Source organism: Martes martes (assembly GCF_963455335.1).
Source record: "Martes martes genome assembly, chromosome: 8".
Classification (NCBI taxonomy): Eukaryota; Metazoa; Chordata; class Mammalia; order Carnivora; family Mustelidae; genus Martes; species Martes martes.
Window position 1 is genome coordinate 128040623 of NC_137895.1, and position 18019 is coordinate 128058641.

The 18019-nt window shown below is 39.0% G+C and overlaps 1 protein-coding gene across 1 annotated transcript in view; it reads left to right on the forward strand.

Annotated features, from left to right (window-relative positions):
• The window catches only part of MYO3A (myosin IIIA), a gene marked incomplete at its 5' end in the record, with an annotated part of 224003 nt that overhangs the window by 46432 nt on the left and 159552 nt on the right, over positions 1-18019 (forward strand). The window contains 2 exons of the mRNA XM_080811651.1: positions 1114-1179; positions 3981-4136. Of these exons, the coding sequence (XP_080667777.1) occupies positions 1114-1179; positions 3981-4136 (222 nt within the window). The remainder of the gene's footprint in view (positions 1-1113; positions 1180-3980; positions 4137-18019) is intronic.

An 18019-nucleotide genomic window follows, 5' to 3' on the forward strand; every position in this document is an offset into this window, starting at 1 on the left:
GCTATAGAAATAATGAGGAAAAAAAAATAAGGGTTCTGAAAAGCTACCCCGTTCTGAATGTTCTAAAATCATCAAAACTTTGTTGTACTCCAAGCAAGCCAATAAATCTTAGGAAATTTTCAGGAGGGCAAGAAACAAAGCAAGATTCATGGGGAAGAGTGACTTCTTTTAATGTGCAAATCAGCAATCTTCAGATAGTCCTAAGACTTGTACAGTGAGCTCCGAGGAATGATCTAGGGTAGATGAGTGGCTGCACTTTTCTTTAATGAGTCTGTACTAACTGTACACTAATTTCATTATAAGCTATTTAAGGAGTAATGCAGAACTGAAGACAAAGTGTTTCCATCCCACTAATGAAAACAAAGAGCTGTTAGGATTAGTGGAAAGCAGTATCTCAGCGAATTCAGCCATCATGGTTGATCAGTGCTGCTTGATGACAGAGTTAGATCAGCCTCATTTCCAAGGGATGTGCCTTCGTACTCATGAACATGCCAAAGAAGAACAAGATTTGTTTGGCCTTAAAACAAAGGCCACTAATAACAAAATATTTTATGTGGCATTCAGAGCTTTCCAGCTAATCATATTTTCCAGTTCCTTACTTCCATAACCTTGTTTCCAGCAGCAACAGAACAACTCCTACTAAAGGCATTCTACTCTGCTCTTGTCTGCTACGGTGTCCCTTGTACTCTGAATGATCCACCTTTCAGGTCACCTCTGTGTACCCTGTCTATTCCTCAGAGACTTCTGCAGGACTCAAGTTAAAAAAAAATAATAAAAATTTTAAAATTCCCCAGTATTCGCTGTTTCTGTTTTGCCAAGTTTAGATGTTTCCCCCTAGGGCACTCAGGTAAAAGGGAAAAGATTCCTTAAAAGAAAAAAATTATCAGAAAAATTGGGTCATATATTAAGTGCTCTCTGAGAAACAAGGAAGCTGTCATTTTATACGAAGAATGCTTAATAACTAATCATCTGTCTTTGAATCAGAAAATGTGGTCATGCTTGATTATGCCTGGCAGAACCCCCGATCGCACTCATGCTCTAGTCTGTTCAGCTCTGACTCTGCACCGACTGACCAATGTGCACAATCCAACCTTGGTTCTTATTTTTTTCCAGGAATCCACCCCCCAAACTAAGGCAGCCTGAGATATGGTCAGCAGAATTCAATGACTTCATTAGCAAGTGAGTAACAATAGAGTCTTTTTTTAAAAAACCAAGAGATACCATCCTGCTAGAACTTGGAAATGTGCCTTTTACAACACTTCTGAATCTCCTCCTTGTTTCTTATCTATTGAACAGCCCCAGAGGGTGTCCACTATTGTCTACAAAACCAGCATTTGTACTGTCTTCTGAATGTTCGGTGAATCCATTATTGCTCAAATAATGATCTTAGGGTCATGTTCATGCGCTTAAAGATAGCGATGCCTCTGAGGTTGCTTCATGGTCCATGAACACATCCTTTCATCTACCTGCTTTTTGCAAGTCACACCCTCCCATCTCCCACCTACTCACCCACTGTTGGTTCAGTCCACTATTTTTAACCCTTTGTTTATCTGCATCACTCATTCCCTTCACAGTCGGAATTTTCATTGCAGTCGCTGAATCAGAGAATTGTTTGATAAAATGCTTATTATTTGAAATTCAGTGAACGTTTTTAATTTGACAAATATTTAGCACAAGGGCAGTGCCTCTGAGTAATCGACTGGAAGATATGAGTCAACAGTTTCTGAATATCTTCCCCACAAACCTGTTATCACAATTTTGTTATGTCCTCACCGTAAACAATAATAATATTGATAATAATAATAAATAAGGTAAGGGATGACTCCAGGTTGTAAATGGGAGACAGGGGACATTAAGATTACATGTGTCAGGGCATCCAGGTGGCTCAGTTGATTAAGTGTCTGTCTTTGGCTCAGGTCATGATCCCAGGACCCTGGGATCGAGCTCCAGGTTGGGCTCCCTGCTTAGCAGGGAGTCTGCTTCTCTCTCTGCTGCTCCCTGTTCTCATGCTCTCTGTCTCTCAAATAAATAAATAAAATTTCCCTCTCCCCCAAAAAAAGATTACGTGTGTCAGACACCACTCAGAAAATGTAGAAAGGGCAAAGAAAGTGGAGGACCCAGTCATACACATACTAGAGTCACTGGTGTTTCTACCAAGAGTATCTGCTTATTCCCTTATTCCTGTAAAGACAAAAGGCTTAGAGTTAAGGGGTATGAAAACTGGGGACTGATAATCAAATTTTGTTCCCCACTTTTCACATGAGCATCTGTTACTGAGTATGGACTGTGCAGTACAGAAGATTTGATGATGTGTAGTCAGACCTTACACATCTTCTGGGAGAATCACCAAGAACTTTGAAGGGCTTTTGACAATTCATAATTGTGCCCCACGTCTGCGGTCCTTCCACACAGATCCTCAGTGGAACTTGTGGCTTTGACACATTCCACATGGTTTCACCTTCGGGAAACATTTCCCGACTTCCTCCCGGCAGCTAGTTCGCATTCTGCCCCGTGTGCTCTCGCTGCGTTTTGTTCCTCTTCCATGAGTAACAGCTGTTCGGAAGCCTCTCTTCCCAGACAGGAACTTCAGGGCACCGGATATGCCTTACTTGTCCCTGTAAAGCCTCCGTCCTGCAGAGTGCCTGGTCCATAACAGCTCTTTGATACACTTTTACTTGGAGAAAAGAGTCGCATATGTGACTACACTCAATCCATTGACCAAGAGCTCCAGATGTCAGAAAAGGATGCATTCTGTTAAACTAAATGATCCCGAAGAACACTTGTTCATAATGCTCAGATATCATCCTGGTTCCTTAGTGTATTTTACCATCCTTGGGAAATATGTTACTGGTTAAGCCCAGGAAAGTAAATGGCCAAATCATCATCCCAGGAGGAGTGACACTACAGATGAGAAATTCCACTGCCCAAGTCAAGGCATGGGCTTCTTGCTCTTTCTTTTCTTTCTTTCTTTCTTTTTTTTTTTTTTTCTATGTCACCAAGTGCCAGCCCAATACTGATCAGTTGTCTCACAAGCATAGATCCTCTGAATCCCAGGGTGGGAAGGGTACTGGAAATTGACACAGTCCAAGCCATATCCAGAGCATAAATCCTTCCCGAGCATGTGCACTGAGTGGCCATCCCATCAGGATGTCCTCATCCCTAATAAAGGTGATCCTACTCAGTGCAGCCCATTGTGACTTTGAGAAGCCTCCCTGTTGAAAAGTTCTTCCTTATGCTGCCCTCAAATCTCTTTCTCTCATAATTCCACAAATCGATCCTGGGTTCTTTGTCTCTTGTGACCCCTGAAAACGAGTCGAATCTCTCTTCCAGATATTTGAAGACAGCTGGCATGGCTGATCCAATGTCCCACTTGTTCAACTGTCCCTCCTGTGATGCTGTTTCGAGTGTCCTCACTAACTTTATCGTTTCTCATGCTACAATCTAGCCCCCCAAAGATGTGCACCGGTGTGGAATTTAAACATCCGCAGCACATTAGTTTAGCAGTTTTATCACGTAGAAAAGAAATAGATCAACCGAGAAGCCTTTAAAAGCATTAGGGGAGGGAAACGGAAAAGTTTGTTTTAATTTTAGATAAGCTTTCAAACTGTAATGACTTCAATCCTTCATTCTTTAGCTGCTGGCTTGTAAAGGGGCCTGCAGGGAAGATTGCGTTTCTTCACCACTATGCCAGCATGCTTGCCCAAGGGGGCCGTGTTTAGTCGGCAGTTGGGAAGGCTACATGGCATTGCTCCCAGACGTGTCCTCGTTCACAAACATGCATTCCGCCATATTGCAGGTTAACATGCTTTGAGACATGCCTCTCAGGATGAACACTGTGAGAGCGTTGCTCTCTTGTGTTACACTAGTTGTTAGGAATATGAATAATAACGTCAAAACTGGAACTTATCTAGTAATTACATCTTCCTTTCCTTCTCTCTTGCTCTCTCTCTCTCTTTTTTTTTTTTTTTTGGCCAGTGCAGGTGCTTGACTAAAGATTATGAAAAGCGCCCAACAGTGTCAGAGCTTTTACAGCATAAATTCATTACTCAAATCGAGGGCAAAGACGTGGTGTTGCAAAAACAGCTCATGGAATTCATCAGCATTCATCAAGGCATGGGAGGCACAGAAAAGGCCAGGTAATCGAATAACATCTTCCTTCACAAAGTCCAAACATCACCTAATGACACTGCACAGTTTTATAATGCCATAGTGCTGAAGATGAGAAAAGAACTCATTTAAATTAGTGCACTGTGGGTTCTAAGATAAGGGGATACTTGCATGAAAAGTGAATTCACCCGTAGAGTTGCATCCCACTATTGGTAACGTTCCTTGCAGCATTTTCTAAACAACTTCATCAGAATAAAGGATGTAAACTTTAGTAGATAATTAGTGTTGGCATACATTTTCTTGTGTTTTCTGATCTTCTGTAAAGTTAAGGTATCTTATATTTGAGACTCAAAAAGAGACATAAACCTGAAAAGACTTTCTGGTAAGGATTATTTCTTGGTATCATTTTTTTCTGGCTGAACTCTATCCAGAAATATTTTAAATATCATTACTCCTACTTCCTATTTGGGTTTCTAATAATCTACTAGGTATAGTTTATGTAATATTGAATATGCCTTTTACTTATTATGGATGGTATGTATGTTTACTTCAGGGAACTGAGAAGATACAGAGAAGTATACAACAAAATGAATCAAGTATATCATTTTAATCTATAACCTTCTAGTATCTTATGAAAATTAGAATACTATTTATATGTGTTCTGGAGCCTGCTTTTCTTTTTTTTTCTTGGTAATCCCCATCACCTATTTCACCCATCCCCCATACTCTCTCCTGTCTGACAACCACCAGTTTGTTCTCTGTATTTATGAGTCTGTTTTGGGATTTTTGTTTGTTTTGTTTATTAGATTCCACATATAAGTGAAATGATACGATATTTGTCTTTCTCTGTTGGATTTGTTTTACTTAGCATATACCTTCTAGGTCCATCCATGTTTTTCAAATGGTGAGATCTCATTCCTTTTATAGTTGAGTAATATTCCATTATATAGTTATACTACATCTTCGTTACCCATTCACCTTTCCATAGACACTTGGGTTGCTTCTATATCTTGACTATTGTAAATGATGCCACAGTGAACACATGGGTGCATATATTTTTTCAAATTAGTTTTTCATTTTATTTGGGTAAATAGCTATTAGTGGAATTACTGGGTTGTATGGTATTGCTATTTTAAATTTTTTGAGGAATCTCCATACTGTTTTGCAGAGTAACTACACCAGTTTACATTCTCACCAACAGTGTGTGAACAGTCCGTTTTTTCCACATCCTCACCAACACATTATTTCTTGTCTTTTTGATACTAGCCATTCTGACAGGTATGAGGTGATATCTCATTGTGGTTTTGATTTGCATTTCCCTGATGATTAGGGATCTGATGATTAGGGATCATGTGTCTGTTGGTCATCTGTGTATCTTTGGAAAAATGTCTATTCATGCCTTCTTCCATTTTAAATCAGATTATTTGTTAGTGTTGGGTTGTAAAAGTTCTTTATATATTTTGGATATTAAATCCCTTATTGGATATATCATTTGCATATATCTTTTCCCATTCAGTAGTTTGCTTTTTCATTTTGTTAATGGTCTCCTTTGTTGTGCAAAAGGTTATTATTTTGATGTAGTCCTGATAATTTATTTCTGCTTTTGTTTTCCTTCCCTGAAGATACATATCCATAAATAATGTTGCTAAGGCCAGTGTCCAGGCCAATGTCCAAGAGAATACTGCCTGTGTTATCTTTTAGTTTTATGGTTTCAGGTCTCACATTTAGGTCTTTAATCCATCTTGACTTTATTTTTGTGTAAGAAAGTAGTCCAATTTCATTCTTTTACATGTAGCTGCCCAAGTTTCCCAACACCATCAAAGAAACTATCTTTATCCCATTGTATATTCTTGCCTCCTTTTTCATAGATTAATCGACCATATAAGAATAGGTTTATTTCTGGGCTCTCTATCCTCTTCCATTGATCTGTGTTGGATCCTGCTTTTTTTCACTGAATAGTGAATAGCCATGTCATTAACTCCATGTCATTCATATTATTCTACGACAGATTTTTTAAATACTGCCAGCATTACCTTGTATGACTTTTCAATTATTGATTTAAATAATCCCCTATTATTAGATATTTAGGTTGTTACTAATTGTTTCTATCTCTGGTAAGTAACATTGTAATGAACAGAGTTGCACATGAATCCTTTATTATTTCCTTAAGATAAGTTCCTAGACACAGTGCTAAGTCAAAGGATAGTCTTTTGTAGTTTCAATTTATTCTTGAGAATTCTATTAGTTTCATTTAAGGAGCATATCATTATTTAAGGGCTAAGTGAGGAGAAGTGAGTAGAAAATGGTGCATGGGGGCACCTGGGTAGCTCAGTGCGTTAAGCCTCTGCTTTGGGCTCAGGTCATGATCCCAGGGTCCTGGGATCGAGCCCTACATCGGGCTCTCTGCTCAGCAGGGAGCCTGCTTCCTCCTCTCTCTCTGCCTTCCTCTCTGCCTACTTGTGATCTCTGTCTGTCAAATAAATAAATAAAATCTTAAAAAAAAAAAAAAAAGAAAGAAAGAAAATGGTGCATGACTTAAAAGATTTGATTCTACTTGAGTTCTTGTCAGGGGTCACATGTTTTATTCCTATTTGTTTAATGCCTGTGTGCCAGACATTGTTAGGACTTTATATTATCTCATGTGATTTTGTAACATCCCTGATATAGGACACTCCATTTTCACAGCTGAGGAGAACCAGAGTTTACAGAGGCTAATTAACTTCTACAAGGCTACACAGGCAATGAATGACTTAGCAGGAATTCAAATCCTGATCCCTAAACCCAGGCTTTATTCACATGAGTAAACAGAGTAATGATAGTAGACATCTCTGGAGGTTAGGCCTTGCCTATATGAGTTTACAGCCTTGCTAGAGAAACAGAACTCATATACCTGTAGTGAGGAAACATTACGTTATGAGTGGAATGAATTACAGAGAAGAAGGAAGGAGGCATGTAGTTTGCAGTGAGGAGATGGCCCTGGGCTCATACATGTCCTTCCTTCCTTCTTTTTGTGACTATAGTTCCATAGTCAGCCACAATCCCATACTTCCCAGAGCAAGTGGACAAACAACAAGCAAACAAACAAAATGAACAGAAATTGAAGTGTACCGTCATTGTGTTGGGTGCTCAAGAACTATGGAAAATTTGAGATTTTACCTTATTTGCAAGCTAATAAGTTGACCTGCCAGTTACAAGCGTATTGGCAGAAGATATGAGACTCCAGGATCAGAGACAAAGGACCTTACCATTCTTGTTAAGCCAGGAACATAAGTTTTATATTCATGATGGTTATTCTTGTCCCACAAATCCTAGTGCTGATGTGGAATGACCCAGATAGATTGGTGTATACAGTGGGTTTGCCAGATAGTGTAGGGACCCTGAGCTTGGGAAACTCCAGTCTTTGAAAAGGCAAGGGCTAGTGAACCTGCCCAAACTTTGTCCTGGAGCAGACATTATCTTTACTATTTTGTTAAGCAAACAACTCCCATCTGTCATGGAGAGAGACATTATCTCTAATTTCCACCACTTGCTATACAAGCATTCTTGGAAATACAGTCTGGAAAAAAAAGCTAATGTAAGATATGCAGAAATGAGAGAGACCCATGGATAATTGTCTCCCAGCATTCAAACATAGTAAGAATGGTTGAATTGAACAATATTTAGATTCTAAGTCTGTTGCTCCAAGTTCCAGAGATAAAAACTAAGAAAAAAATTATTGAAAACAACTCTACATTGGGCACCACATTAGATTCAACACTTGTGTTTCTGAGTCACGAAATTGATTCTTGTTTATCTTGTTAAGAATTCAGAATATGTTTTCAATGTGAGAACTTCTATTTCTCTCAGAATTGTGGAAAATTTTCAGTCATTATTCCATAAAATATTGATCTTCTTTTATTCTTTTTATTTTCTAAGAGATAAATAATGCATTGTCCCAATATACCTTTTGTGTCTTACGCTTTCTCCTTCTTGTTTGTCTTTTCTTTATCAATCCTCTGCTGTATTTTGGATGACTTTTTCAAAATTGTTTCTCAATTCACTAATTCCTAGAATAGGACTAGTCTAGGGTTACCCTGTAAACTTCTTTTCAGGCTGATATTTCTGTCAACATCTGTATTTTTCATCTCTACAGTTTCTTACTTTTTGTAAATGTTCTTTATTCATTTCTGTCTTTATATCTGGCTGTTCATATCTGGCTAATTTATTTTTGTGTGTGTGAATGTAATTCTTTTCTTTTTCTCTATAGACTCTTTAACAGTCATTTTTTGATTTATATTCCAACCAGGGTGAATTGTCCTGATTATTGAGTTTATTTGCTTCCTTAATATTTGGTTTCCTTCTGGGGTTTAGAATTTTGATTTGCTCCCCTGCCTGGAATGGGGGCGGGGGGTGGGGAGGGTTTGCTCTGCTTTTTCTTTTCTTCTGCATTCTCTTCTCCTATTTTGAAAGTTTTGCCTTAGCCATCATATGGCTTCAGGAGCCTTTCTGCTCAATAGGACTTTGAGGATATTGCAGATCTGGTCATGGAACCAGTAGGAAGTAGACCCAGTGTGTGCTTGGTCTTGCCATCACAGGCACTTGGGTCCCAAAAAGGAAGACGATGCAGAATTTTTTTCAGTGTTCTCTTTCAGGTAAGAGACAACCCTCCCCACATTCAGCTCCCAGCCTAGGTCAGGGCCTTCACTGTGAGTGGGGTGTTTCATTTCCTTTACTGTCCTGGCCTTTTCTGCCTTTTTCTAGTCCTGGACTTTGTGTCAGCCTGTGGTTTCTGCCCTCCTTCCCAGGGTATATCTGACCTTTTAGGTCCACTGTCATGTTCATCTTGTTTTGGAGAAGGTCTTTGTCGTTTTAATTCAACTTAAAAAATATTTTGAAAAATACTTTATCTTTCACAAGTGTATATTTGGAGGGGGTGAGAGTAGAGTTTGAATCATGAATGTACAACACACTTTTGGCCACAGATCTTAGTCTGAGGTCATAGGAGGAGGAAGTATTTTCCTGCTCTCAGCACTTTTATACTAGTTCCAAAGTGTGAGACCTATTCAGGCAAAAGAAGAGACACTGCAGGGAGCCACGTGCAACACCTTGGGAAAAAGTAGTCTTCAAATCAGGCAGAATTATTTGATTTGGTACAGTTTTTTTTTTTACCAGCACTGGTAAAGTTGATCCAAAATCTGACTGTACTAAATCAACATAGCTAACTCAAAGCTGACATTTTTTTGTATGTGATATTGACATTTTGAAATTGGATTGATACATGTATTTGGCTGGATAATTTTTTTAAAAAGTCCTCATTTGGTTTTAAAGAAGACTGTCCTATGATAAATTGAATACAAACTGAATAATGGCCAGGGGGCAGTGTTAGATGGCACTGTGGGGTGGATACAAGAACTTTCTTTTTTAAGTCAAGGCCTGAATATAACAAGTCACTCGCATAACCTACTCAAGTAGTCTGAGGAATTGAGATGCATAGAAGCCGCAGTTGCTTCCATGACTAACTCTCAAACCATGGAAATGCATTTTCACGAGTTAAATTGACAGTGTTACAGTGCAGACTGAATCAGTAAGAACTTTTAATTGTAAAATATTTTAAAAGAAAAGTTTGGCTTGGGCGCCTGGGAGGCTCAGTCAGATAAGCGTCTGCCTTCGGCTCAGGTCATGATCCCAGGGCCTGGGATCGAGTCCCACATCGGGCTCTCTGCTCAGCGGCGAGCCTACTTCTCCTTCTGCCCCTCCTCCTACTCAAATTCTCCCTCTCTCAAATGAAAAATAAATAAAATCTTTAAAAAGGAAAAGTTTGGCTCTTGAATCCAGTATTGTATTCAGTTGCCTGATTTCATGGGAATAGATAAAAGTCTTTTGTAATTGAAATGTACTATTAAGCTTTCTTGCCTAAAAACAATCCAGCCCAATTTAAGAAGAAAAGCAATTGAGTGAAAAATGCCGGATGGCTCAGAGAATTGAGAGGAAGGCAGAGTGCCAGGCTTATGCCTGAAGCAAAGAAAGCCTCAAATAGCCTCCCCCAAGAGCTGCTTCTGAGAAGCCATCACTGACACCCACCCTCCCTGCTCCAAGTCCTGCAGCAACACTGGTTTCTGAAATGCCACAACCACCTCAAAATATTTGTAAACTGACCTTGAGCTTTGTCCCTCCCTCAGGACTCTTAAGTTCCATACAAGACCCTCTGGTTCCCATTCTTAGGTCACCAATCCATGTTGTAGGTGAAGAAAATGCAATGAGAAGCCCTTGCTTCTCCCTTACTTCTGGTATCTGTATGAGGCAGAAGCCTTTCTTGCAACCGTCTTGGAATTTCTTCCCACAAAGGAAAGCTATTTTGAGATCCTAAAGCAGTGAATTATGTGGAATAGGCAAACAGCTTCCTGAAATTCTTTCTTTTATGTATCTTGAACCTTTACCTAAAGTGTTATTTAAGGTATGATGTGCATTCCTTATAAATAAAGGCAAAACCTACCGCAGTACATAATTGAATGGTAAATCCCAAACCAGGATTTCATTTTGTGGGGCGCCTGGGTGGCTCAGTCGGTTGAGCTTCCAACTCTTGGTTTTGGCTCAGGTCATGATCTCGTGGGTTGAGATCTCATGGGTCCTGGGATCAAGCCCCACATCAGGCTCTATGCTCAGAGGGGAGTTTGCTTGAAAAATTCTCTCCCTCTGCTTCTCTTCCCACTTGCTAACTATCAATCAATCAATCAGTCTTTTAAAAATTTTCGTTTTGTGGTGGTTATATTATTAACATGTTACCTTTAACATTTTCTTTTGCTTTATATACAAAGCAAAATAACTTTAATTTGCTCGATACCCTCGATATGCTAGTGGTGATTAACTTTGATGTGTATAAATTGTGTTTTGTGTATAATTTTATAGAAGCAAAAAGGAATGTTTATAAGAATTAAGTAACTCAAACATAGTTATTTCTTAGGCCAAAAATAATGGCTGTATTTGTGGTGGTCTTAAAATCACCCCACTTGTCCCAGCATATATGGTTTTCAAACCAGGATATAAGGCGACTTTGAGACATATCTGAAAGGATTAACAAATGAAAGACAAACTAAGTTTTCCAACTCTTCAGGACTGAAAGCCTGGTTCAAGCTGTCAATTCTTTATTTAGGTATAAGACTTTATGTCATGAAAATTCAGTTGAATGGGATTCTGATTTTACAGAAAGAAAGAAAAAAACCCGGAAAAATCAGTAGGAAGTAATAATAGGGTTTTTTCAGTGTGCTACAATGTATGATTCTATTTTATTCTATTTTCTGGGCATGATAATTTTTCTCTAATGGCTGTAACTATGTCTTTGTGAGAATTATGTACCCTTTGGAACGTTTACTTATTTCCCTTAATATGTGGGGCTTTTAAAATGCTTATCCTGGCTGCTTTTATAATAACCATTCTTTCTGATTCGCATTTCCACATGAATATTTCAAAGACACTTCAAAATGAACATGTCCAAAATTGAATTTACACTGTCCCACCCCAAATTAGTTCTTTGGTCCCTTTCTTATTAATGGCACCACTGCTCAATTCCTTATGCCAACCAGAAATCTAGGGATTATTTTGAAGTATTCTTCTTTCCTACTTTCTGTGTTTAGTCCAGAGGACGGCTAAATTTCTTATGCCCCCATTCAACCCAACACCAATGGTGATAAAATCCTTGCTACCATGGAAATCACAAATTGAGATAATGCCGATGTTGTCCCAGTGTTTATTGAGGCCATTCTGTAAAGACCTGGACCACATGTGGGGGCTGATGGCTGAAGTATATATAGTCTGTGCACCTGGGGGCTTATGTTTTAATAAAAGGGATAAGGTAAGCCTGTAAAAAACCATTATACAAAGTAAGACGTTCCAAACCCATGAAAGGAATACAAACCGTGTCCTATGAGAGTTAGAAGAAGCAGAGAATGTTTATGGTAACAGGGACAGGAGGCTTATCCAGGAGGTGGCCTTCGAAACCCCACTGGAATAAACAGGACTTAGTCACGTGTGAAAATAGATTTACCACCTGCTGAACGTTATTTCTAGAAAGAACAGCCTGAGCAAAATCAAGAAAGCAAGGAGAAAGGCAATGTTCACGGAAAGGCAAGCATTTAATCAAAGTTGTAAGGGGAAAGCTCAAGAAATATGATTGGAGATACCCACAGAGAGCCGACCACAGAGACCGAGCATTGAGAGTCAGACGGGAGGCCTGACCAGTATTCTTGGCAGTCCACACTGGGGATGCCCCGAGGCCACCTGGGCCCTGCTGTGCTCCATCCTTTCATTGGTCCTGAAAGGTAAACTATGGATACGCCAAGACTGTTTATGGCAGTACTTTTGGATGCTTTTTTCGTCCCCAGCATTTCTTCCTAACTTAAAGCTATTGTATATTTTTTTTAAAGTGAAAGAAGTTGGCCTCCATCATATTGAAGGACCAAGACATTAGTGGCAAGTGTTTGGCTATTTGGAGACGACAAATCAATTGATAGATTTATTTCTGTGTATTCGTGAGTTGTTTTTAATTGTTTGGTGTGTGTGCCTGTGTACACGTGCTTATATTCTAAGTAAGTTTTATTTTGGAAAACTCCAGGTTTATCTTGGCCAAAATAAGGGGTAAAGGAATTGTCCATATAAAATCTAAGAGAGAAGTTCTTGTTAAGGCACAAACAAGTGACAGCATCTGGCCAAGATAGGGAATCGAGAAAAATGACAGGTGGAGATGGGGGAATGTATTAAGGGCCCATCTAGTGCCAGGAAATTTAGAAAACAAATGATAACTTTTCCTCCCCCGCCTGAAATATATCCTTATGCCTTTCTTTACTACTTCCTCTTCCAGAAAAGCTCCCACATAAGAGCTAAGTAACTTCTAAGCATGGTCCCTTAAGGAATTTTATAAGGAACAGGCTAGTGAATAAGCATTCCCTAGGGAAGACCATTATGCGTATCTCTGCTTTTAAGTCTCAATAAATAAAGGAATTCAAATAAACAGGAAGAAGAAGTTGTTAAAATGTCCTAACAAGGACATGAATAATGCCTAGGAATAAGTTACATTGATGTTTCAGAATAAAATTCTTTACAAACAGGAAAAACCACCAAGGACAAGGGAAAAATAACTGTCAACCAAGGTGGGGGGAAAAAAAGACTTTTTCAGGGTCATTTCTGTTCTGTCATGCAGAAGATCTGGGGCCAGAATCCATTTGTCCTAACACCTCGTTCAGTTTCTGTCTGTATCATACTGCCCTCCCCCTTTTTTTTCTCCCAGAGAATAGTCAGACTAAAAGAGACTACTATTACTGGAAGGGAACTTCTCTTCTGGTTCCTTTTTGGAGAGACCAGAATGGAAGCCTGTACAAATCCAGTCCTCCCAATTCAGAAGTAAGCTTGTGGCCAGCACAGGGCTGTAGTTCAAATCCCAGGATTTTCAGAACAGCACTCTTACTGGTTTCTGTATCTCTCACTGGAAGTAGAAATTGGCCTTCACAAAACTGGTGATACAAAGAGTTTTTGTTGCACTTTTGGGGACTGCATTGTATGATTTTACTCCTAATGGACATTTCGGCCTTTACCAATTTCTTTGCGATCCTGCACTTTACCGAGTAGCATGTTCAAGGGTCAAGAAATCTTTGCTCACGTTTCCCTAGACTTCTTTGTTTTAATTAAGAGGGTAGAGTATAGAAATAAATAAGTCTAAAATGGCGGTCTGATTGACAGCATCTTTGAAATATTTGGGATACAGTCACGTACTAACTTGATTTTAGTGACAACTGGACAAAAGTTGATCATCAATGTCGTGGTCTTTTCATTTCTCTTGGAAAGAGCCCCTCATCTCTGCAGTGAGTTTAAAGATTTGCATTTGTTATTAGTAAGCAAGTGAACAGTGAGGGCCAACAAAACTGCATTAACCTATAAAACACTTTGTCCCGTTTCTCTGGTAATTGCTACTTGAAGTTGAACCACACTCCAAGACTTCTTCTAGTGTGCTATTTTTCAGTCTTTAGTTTCATTGAGGTCTGAAAGGACAAGTTCTCAGTGGCTCCTAGCATGTCACTGGTGACAGTGTGTGAGCCTGTGACTACCAACATGTCCATCCCCTCGCTACCCTGTTCCCCATCTCTACCCTGGCCACAAGGGCACCGGCTATGCTTTTTCATTCATCTCTGGGCTCCTGCAGTATTCTCTCCTTGAAATCCCCCCTCTTCATTCTCTCCTTGAAAATACACTTCAAAACCGTATCTCCAAAAGTCAGTTCACCACTTTTGAGATGCCTTCCCCCAATCCCCAAGTGTATTTACATTTTCTGTCTTCTGTGGTCCTGCAGCCCCTTGTTTCTGCTTCAGAGTCAGACAGACTTAGATTCAAGTCCTCATCCTTCTGTGTCCTAGTCCTGCCATGTACTAGTTTTGTGACTCTGGGCACGTAACTGAACCTCTCCTTAGACCCGGTTAATTCTTACCTACCCCATGAAGCTGTGAGGATAAAAGTAATAACGCCTAAAAAGCATGGGCGTGGTACCTGGCACAGTGTAAGTTATCACCATCACTTACTGGTACTTATATACAATATATTTTGTGAATCTTAATCATCTTTGTATCTCCAGTGCTGGGTCCAGGACTTTGCAAGCAGTGAGTGCTCAATAAATATACTGTTGACTCTTGAACAGCATGAGGCTGTGCAGTCAGAAATCCAAATATAACTTTTGACTCCCCAAAACCTGAACTGCTAATAACCCACCATTGACCAGAAGGCTTACTAAGAACATAAACAGTCAATTAGCACATTTTGCATGCTATATATATTATATACTCTATTTTTGCCATAAAGTAATCTAGGAAGAAGAAAATCATAAGGGAAAGAAAATACATTTACAGTACTGTACTGTATTTTTTGGAAAAAAAAAAATCACAGACAAGTGGACCCATGCAGCTCAAACCCATGTTGTTCAAAGATCAACTGTATATAAACTTTTTTTTTTCAAAGATTTTATTTATTTATTTGACAGAGAGAGAATGCAAATAGAAAGTGACAAGCAGAGGGTTCAAAAGCTGAGCAAGGAGCTGGATTCAGGACTCAATCTCAGGACCCTGGGATCATGACCTAATCCCAAGGCAGGCACTTAACCGACTGAGCTACCCAGGTGTCCCAACTGTATATAATCTTGACTTGAAGAGTTTGGGTTGAGATCTGAAATCGAAAGCCCTCATCTGGCTTTATATATTTAACAGACACAATTAATAGTGCATTTAACTATTTATTACTCAACTCTAAAGATAATGGAGAACCAACATGAAAGATTTTTCTTGAGAGAAGTATTTTTTCATTTTTTCCTAGAGAAAACTTCTTTTTATAGTTTTCTTGCTGGGGTAGGGGCAGAAACAGAGGACTTGGGAAAAAATAATAAAATTTACACAAACGTCTCATTTGTTTCTAAAGTCATCTCTATGAAGTTGTGTGCTCATGGGTCATGGTCTTTCTTTTACGATAACACCATTGAGGCACAGTGAGCCCTTGCTGAGGTAGGACTGAAACTTCTAACTTTCATCTCTGTGTTTTTTCTAGAAATGCAGTTATCCATTCATCAGGAGAATCTAACCAATACCGTGAGGGTAAATCATGTGTTTTAGAGGTGTTTTGATAGTGGAAGTTATGGAGTGAATGGATTTGGGCATGCCAGTGTCTTATTATAACCAACACATGAGGTTCTACGATGTCGATTCTGCCTCTTGTAAGAGAGTATTGCATATTCTGTTTGAAGCCCCAATTTAAAGGACTCAACCTTTCATTATCACTCTGGTTTTACCAGTTTTGCCAACACAGTTATTCACATGCTCCCACTTAATCTTTGCCTGTCTCACTCCATTACTTTTCTCAGATGGAAGCCATTGGAAACTTTTGCTTTGAAACTTGTTTTGATTGTCTCTGCTTCTTAATTCTTTTGAAGGAATAATGAATATGGATATTAGTTTATTTGTAAAAGTGACCCTTACTTATTATTTAAAAACCCAACAAATACATGAAAATATAAAAGAAGTTTTAGGAAATCCCTTGAAACCACAGCACCAAGAGGAGGGGAAAAAAACCCAACATAAACATTTGATGAACACAATTCTAGATTTCTTTCTGTCTGTGTGTGTGTAGCAAGAAAGATAGTTTTTACAAATATCGAATTCTTCTATAAGTACTATTTTATTGAAATTTTTGTTGACATATTATAAATTTACATGCATTTGTAGGAAATAATACAGACAGACCCATGTATCATCTGCCCAATTTCCCTCAATGGTTACATTTCATAAAACTATATAAATACTCTTTGAAGTATTTTACTCAAACTTAACAGAAGAAAGAGAAACTTAGGGCAAAAAGGAAAAAATTGTTGAAAGTCAAATAAATGTTTTTCGCTTCACCTCAAGACTTTTTGGGTTTTGCTTAAGTTAAAAGGTTAGATTCATTTTGATTCAGTTCTAGACAACCTCTGCTACCTCCTTGCTCTGAAGAATGAAGTTAGCATAGTTATACTTCCTCCCATCCCCTTGATTTCCACATCCTGGACTTGTTACCCCATTCTTTTTTTTAATTAATTCTTCATGTTTGTAGTCCATCTGTGAGCCTAATTTCTAGGGCTGTTTAATCTTTTTTCTGAATTTAAGTTGATTCAATGCACACCTGAGGTCTTTTCGACTATACCCTTCCTTTTCTGAGAGCCTTATTTTAATTATTCTCTTGGGTCAGTAAATTGTGTCATCTCCTAATTATTTCCAGGAAGCCTCAAACCCGAAATTCTTGCTTTCTTGAGCTTGAAGCTCAGGTTAGTTAGGTAAAGTAGACTTAGCTCGGTGTTTTCTTCTCCTCAAAACACTGCAAACCCTGTTCCACTCTGTCTGGGGCAGGTGTATTGCTATTGAGAGAACCAAGGCAATAAGCCTCCTCCCTTTGTTCATGGCTGGTTCTTTCACAGGATGTCTTTTGGGGGGTCAGAAACTTCACGAAGCTGTGTCTTAACGACCATTCTTCCTGATCCATTTCATTTACAGTGGGCCACGTGCAGGAGCCAACTCCCACTGCCTCATGAGAGCCAACTGAATCTTTGTTCTTTTCTCTTTCATTTTGTGTACTTAACCCATGTGCCTTACCCTGTCTGTGAATTCAGTCATGTTTATTCCCCATCTTTTCTTCGGTCATGATTTTTCCTCCATCCCTTTTCTGATCACAGACAACTCAGTTTTTAATCTCTTTGTATTGTCCTATAATCTGTTTATTAAATCTTTGGACCGTCTCTTTCAAGAGAAAAAAAAATCTTCAGAGTTTGCTGTCTTAATGAGATCATATAAGAAACATCTTCGAAGGATGGAGAAATTTTGTCTGAACTTTTTCTGCAATTCTTTCCTGTGGTATATATATTCTTCAGTTACCTTGTGCTTATAATCAATCCTTAATTACTCCCCTTTCTCCCCTCCCCCATTTTCTTTTCTTTTTTTTCTTTTTTCTTTTTTTTTTTTTTTTTTTTTTTTTTTTTGGTTAGAAGTATATATGGTGATGAATGTCTTCCTAGTGGGATTGGAAATATCTGTGTGCTAACCAAAAAAATAAGGGGGAATGGAAGAAGGATGATTTGCAACATCTTCAGCTTGGATTAGGTTGATTCTCTTGAACACCCTCCTACCAAATCTGTATTTTCTTTGCCTTCTTCCCTCAGTTTTGAGCCTTTAAGAAGTCGCTGTACAAGGCCACTGGCTGGTACGAGCCCAGGGAACACCATTCATACCGTGGTCTCTCTAATAACAGTCTCTCTGTGTCATGTCATATCTCGATTATCGACTGCTGCTGCCTCCCTGCTCCCACTACCTGGCCTTCCCCTGGCTTCCAGCCACTCCTTTACTGACGAGTAGATGATAGGTCACTCTTCCCTGGTCTTCTC